General features: G+C 48.5%; 1 protein-coding gene across 1 annotated transcript in view; it reads left to right on the forward strand.

Annotated features, from left to right (window-relative positions):
* The first annotated feature begins 612 nt into the window (after window positions 1-612).
* The window catches only part of LOC101756555 (SWI/SNF complex subunit SWI3A), an 8875-nt gene continuing 4499 nt past the window's right edge, over window positions 613-4988 (forward strand). The window contains exons 1-7 of the mRNA XM_004975917.3: window positions 613-887; window positions 1017-1555; window positions 2335-2826; window positions 2913-3076; window positions 3166-3218; window positions 3324-3478; window positions 4387-4581. Coding sequence (XP_004975974.2) covers window positions 797-887; window positions 1017-1555; window positions 2335-2826; window positions 2913-3076; window positions 3166-3218; window positions 3324-3478; window positions 4387-4581 — 1689 coding nt within the window. The 5' untranslated portion in view covers window positions 613-796. The remainder of the gene's footprint in view (window positions 888-1016; window positions 1556-2334; window positions 2827-2912; window positions 3077-3165; window positions 3219-3323; window positions 3479-4386; window positions 4582-4988) is intronic.

Raw genomic sequence — 4988 nt, forward strand, 5'->3', positions numbered from 1 at the left:
CTTAACTTTGGCACGCAACAAGGGTAACGGCCTAACGGGCTACAGAATGCTCCATTCATTTTACCTGCCTCCTCTTAGTACGGATGTACAAAGTTCTTCTGTGTATTCTACAGAAAAGTGCTGCCATTGTGCAGTGCGATCGGTTGGTGTCACGATGGAAAGGAAGGAGCAAAATATGGAGCGTGGGCACTGACACATCAGAAATGCAGCGGGCAACGACCCTATTTTATTTTCGAGTGCAGCAAAAGTCTGCAAGATTCTCACTCAGCTGGTTTGAACGGATAGGCTACAACATATTGTTATTTTTTTCTCGGATCAAATTCAAATATAAATAGTAATAAAATATGATATTCGTCCGGATCTTAAAAATGCAACTTCGAGTATCCGGATTCGAATACGATACGGATATCGAATATCCATATTACCATTTGAGACCTCTTCGATCGGCCCACAGTTACTCGTACCGTTGGGAGACATGCACATGGCCCATACCGGCCCATAGTTACTCGGCCTAACTTAATTGTAATACAGGCCAGCAAAGGCCCAAACCACGGGACCAACTAATACACGTGGCCCTACGCGTACGTGGAAATCCTCGTCGTCGTCGCTCAGACCACGCCGCCACCGCACGCCTCGCGCGGCTCCCTGCCCCAGTGTGCCCCCTCCCTCCTCTCCGACCGCCCGAGCGGCCTAGCCCAAAGCCAAGCCATAAGCCCCCGTAATCCGAGATCCGACGGCCCAGATCTCTCCTCTCCTCTTCTCCCCGTCCGTTTCCCATCTTCCCGCCCTCTCCCCCATGTCGCCGCCGGCGGCCGGCGCGGCCGCCACCTCCGGCGACGGACCGCCGTCGTCGCCGCGAGAGCTCTACACCATCCCGGCCTCATCCGGTAAGAGTTCCCTCCCTCCCCCGCGCGCCCTTCTTCCCCGTTGCGCTCCTCCTAGGGTTACGGGGGTGACCCCACCCCCGCGGAGCCGGCCGCCTGACCGAATTCGCGTCTGCTGCCGCTCCCCCGCAGGTTGGTTCCGGTGGGACGGGATCCACGAGACGGAGCGCCGCGCGCTGCCGGAGTTCTTCGGCGGGGCCGGCGGCGCCGGGTTCGGGACGGCGACGCGCAACCCGCGGATCTACCGCGAGTACCGCGACTTCATCATCGCCAGGTACCGCGAGGACCCTGCGCGCCGCCTCACCTTCACCGAGGTCCGCAGGGCGCTCGTCGGGGACGTCACGCTCCTCCGGAAGCTCTTCGCCTTCCTCGACGCCTCCGGCCTCATCAACTTCTCGGCCTCCTCCTCGTCCTCGGGCACCGCGTCGCGGCAGCAGGAGGTGGGGGTCGTCGTGGAGGCGCCCGTGGGGTTGCAGGTGACGCCGCGGCCGCCGGCGTCCTACTTCGCCGAGGAGAAGCGGGGAGGGGCGGGCGAGGAGAGGGAGAACGGGTTCCGCCTGCCCCCGCTGACCTCCTACAGTGATGTGTTTGGAGAATGGACGCCTGGGAAGGTCCCTATATGTGGGTTTTGCGGCGAGGAGTGCAATGATGAGAAGTTTGAGACGTTGCAGGTACTATCAAAACTCCTTGTGCCCAAAACTGTCGATGTTTGAAGGGTTTTCTCCATGACATTGTGGTCTGTTAATAGATTTAGGGTTTTGGACTATGGTGCTAAACCCTTGAATGTGGAATATGGAGTGCCTCAGTGGTAACAGCTCCGGCAAAAGCAACTTGTACTATCTGGGGTATAGGTCGTTTCAATCATGCTTGAAAACACTGCAAACTTGTGATAAGGTCGTTTTTGAACTGACCTATCCGTTTTGAAATGGCCAGCTCTCTTATTGGTACACAATGCAGGCTCCAAGAAAATGAAAGGGGCAAGGGATAATTGTGTTGCTACTGTATATTTTTAGATTGATACGAGTGCTATCTAAATGTCTAGTCCCTATGTGCTAAGATGGAACATTTTGAAACCTACAATTTTGATTTGGTAAGATGGGAGGATTTGCTCATTATTATGTTTTGTAAATATAATAATTGCCACGGAAAAAGGAAATATGCTTTTTTCTATGGACTAGCCAACAAGGTGAAGTTGGTAGATGATAGAATGGATCCCCTCTTCTTTGTGAAAAGATGCTAAAATCTGTTTTGAATGCCTGCACGCGCAATCTTCTCACTCAGCTCTACTGGATATTTGTCTTATCTCCAAGTGTCTCTTGTCACTATGCTTATGGTATCAACTACACTCTGACTGAGCGGTAATTTTATTCTTCTGTGTACATCAAGCAGTGATGGAAATTAGGAAATACTTGATCTGTATTCAATAACATTTCTCATATTCACTTTTCAGGATGGTTTTAAAGTATGTTCAAAGTGTTCCAAAAGCAATAATGATAACAAGGAAGAAGGGAATAAATGTCCTGGTGACAAAAAGGAGAGTGTGGACAACCATGCTTCCAGTGCATGGACAGATGCGGAGACGTTACTCCTTTTAGAAGGAGTCCTAAAACATGGAGATGACTGGGATCTTATTGCCCAGCATGTCCGCACAAAGAATAAATCAGAATGCATAGCAAGGCTTATTCAGTTGCCTTTTGGTGAACATATGCTGGGCACAATAAATGGTAAATCTGTTAGCAGGCTCCATATGAACCAGGCAACTGATGGAAAAATGAACCAGCACATTACGAAGGAGTCTTCAAGCCACTCAACTGAAATGGTTGATGGCATGCAGATTGATGGAAATGAAGATAGTGCTGATAAATCAGTTGAAGAACATCCTCCTACAAAACGCAGACGGTTATTTTCTTCAATGGATGCTACCGCTTCATTAATGGAGAAGGTAATTTTTACAAAACGACATGAAACTCAAGTGCCAAGTATGTTTAAGTTTTAACGGTATACTAACATTTGTTTATGCTACCTCAGTTAGCACTCCTGACAACATCAAGTAGCCCAGATGTTGTTGCTGCAGCTGCTGATGCTGCGATTAAAGCTTTGGGCAATGAAAACCCGCAAGCAAGGAAAGCCTTTCGCCTCAGTGAGCGAGAATTTAAGACTAAGGCATTCGCTTCAAACCATGCCCAACAGATGTAAGAATGAGTTTGATATTGTTCATATGCTTAATTTTTTGGCCATTGTTGGTATAATATTTTAAAAAATCTGAATGATATGCTCACAGCGATCACAAAGTTGGCAATAAGGATGTGGAAATGCATGGCCGGACTGGTTCTGGTAGGTCAAATTTATTTTCTCATTCCAAGCTAATATAAATACAGTATTCACCGCTTTGTTACTACTCTGAACATCTGAAATTTATGTTCTCCGTTCATGATTCAGATAAGAAGCAGGAAAAGAAGTTCATTGCTAATGCATACCAAGTGAGGGCAGCTGTTGCTACTGCTATTGGTGTAGCTGCTGCCCGTGCTAAAATGCTCGCAGACCAGGAGGAGCGAGAAATGGAGCTCCTAATGGCATCAATAATTGAAACTCAGGTGAAAATCTTTTTAGTCCTTTCCTGCCATGACAGTATTCTGGACCTATACAATGGTTTCTCTCCACAACCAATCGGAGGTGGGGATTTTCTAGCTATATACAACCAACTCGTATGTACAGTGGTTTCTCTCCACCCTCTTCATTTCATGCTGATTGCAGGAGCAAGTCAGAAAGGTTGAGAAATTGAACATAAACCTAACTCTCCATGCTTTAATAGAAAATGAATATAGGGTCATTGAGTGATAGGGGTAGACCAGGAGTAGAAACCTCAAGAGAGCACGGGCAAATGTTAGCGGAACGCACCACACCAGTGCTACTCATCTTTAAATTTACTTGCTCAGGTTGTGCACTTGGCTGAGTGAGAGTGGCAGGTCCTGGCAGCACCAGAAGAAGAAAGCTTTTGTTGTCGCGGGATAGTGAAAAGCATTGATGGATGCTAGATAGGCATATTTATTGGTTTAGTTTGTTTACAAGTAGGACTCCTCTACTCAAGTATTTGCAACTTTTTTGCTTCCTAGCTACTTAATCAATGGCTAACGGACATGGTCACTCTAAAGTAGGATAACAATAGTAGTACAGTTGTAATAATCATCGTCGCCCGTGTTGAGTTGCGAACATTGAGAGGTTCTTATGCACCAACAGTGGGGCCTAACATAAGAAGGTTATGTTAATAGATTTCACTTTCCAATCTCACCCTTCCTGCCTTCCTGGTAGACCTTGTCCTTATGACACAAGTAAATAGCTTCTAAATGGGAACAGGCAACACCAGTGATGTTTTCTTGGTGACAGACTTGTCTTCCTTTTGATTTGAACTGGAATAAACTTTACCTATCATTTCAAAAACTATATTTCCGAAATATGGAATTTGTTTAATCTCGCTGATGTTTTTTTTGTCTATGTTTGCCAGCTAAGAAAGATGCAATACAAGATCAAACACTATGAGGAGCTAGAGTTGGTCATGGAGCAGGAGCATGCCACTTCGCAGCAAGTGAAGGGATCCCTCGTGAATGAATGGCTAAAGGTCCTGGAGCAAGCATTCCGGACTGGAGTGTCACTACCGAGAGATGAATTGCTCATAAAGCTGTTCCTGAACCAGTCCACTGCATGAGGAAGCTGGCTGGAGTTAGGCGCCACCCCCCCTCCTCCCCCCGAACTGGAAAGGGATCAGGACGGCTGGATGCCGCGGGCCCAGTTCGTTCCGCCGCACCACCGCACACACGAGGGGGAGCCGTTAGGGGTTCAAACTCCGGGCCCGCAACGGGTAACCGGGCGGCGTTAGCGAGCGCAACAAACCGCTGGTTTCCGTGATACAGGCTGGCCGGGCAACCGACGCCGCCGTCAGCCCCCCCGTCACACGGCCGTGGCGTCCGTCATACGTTCGTCCGTCTCCGAGCCGCTTTGCTCCCGTTTATCTATTCCACCCCCCTTGATCCCAAAAATTACGTAAAAGGACACCGCAACGGATGCTGCGATGAAATATATCTGGCGTCCCTTTGCATGATTTAGGCC

Source organism: Setaria italica, chromosome VII (genome assembly GCF_000263155.2).
Source record: "Setaria italica strain Yugu1 chromosome VII, Setaria_italica_v2.0, whole genome shotgun sequence".
NCBI classification, from domain to species: Eukaryota; Viridiplantae; Streptophyta; class Magnoliopsida; order Poales; family Poaceae; genus Setaria; species Setaria italica.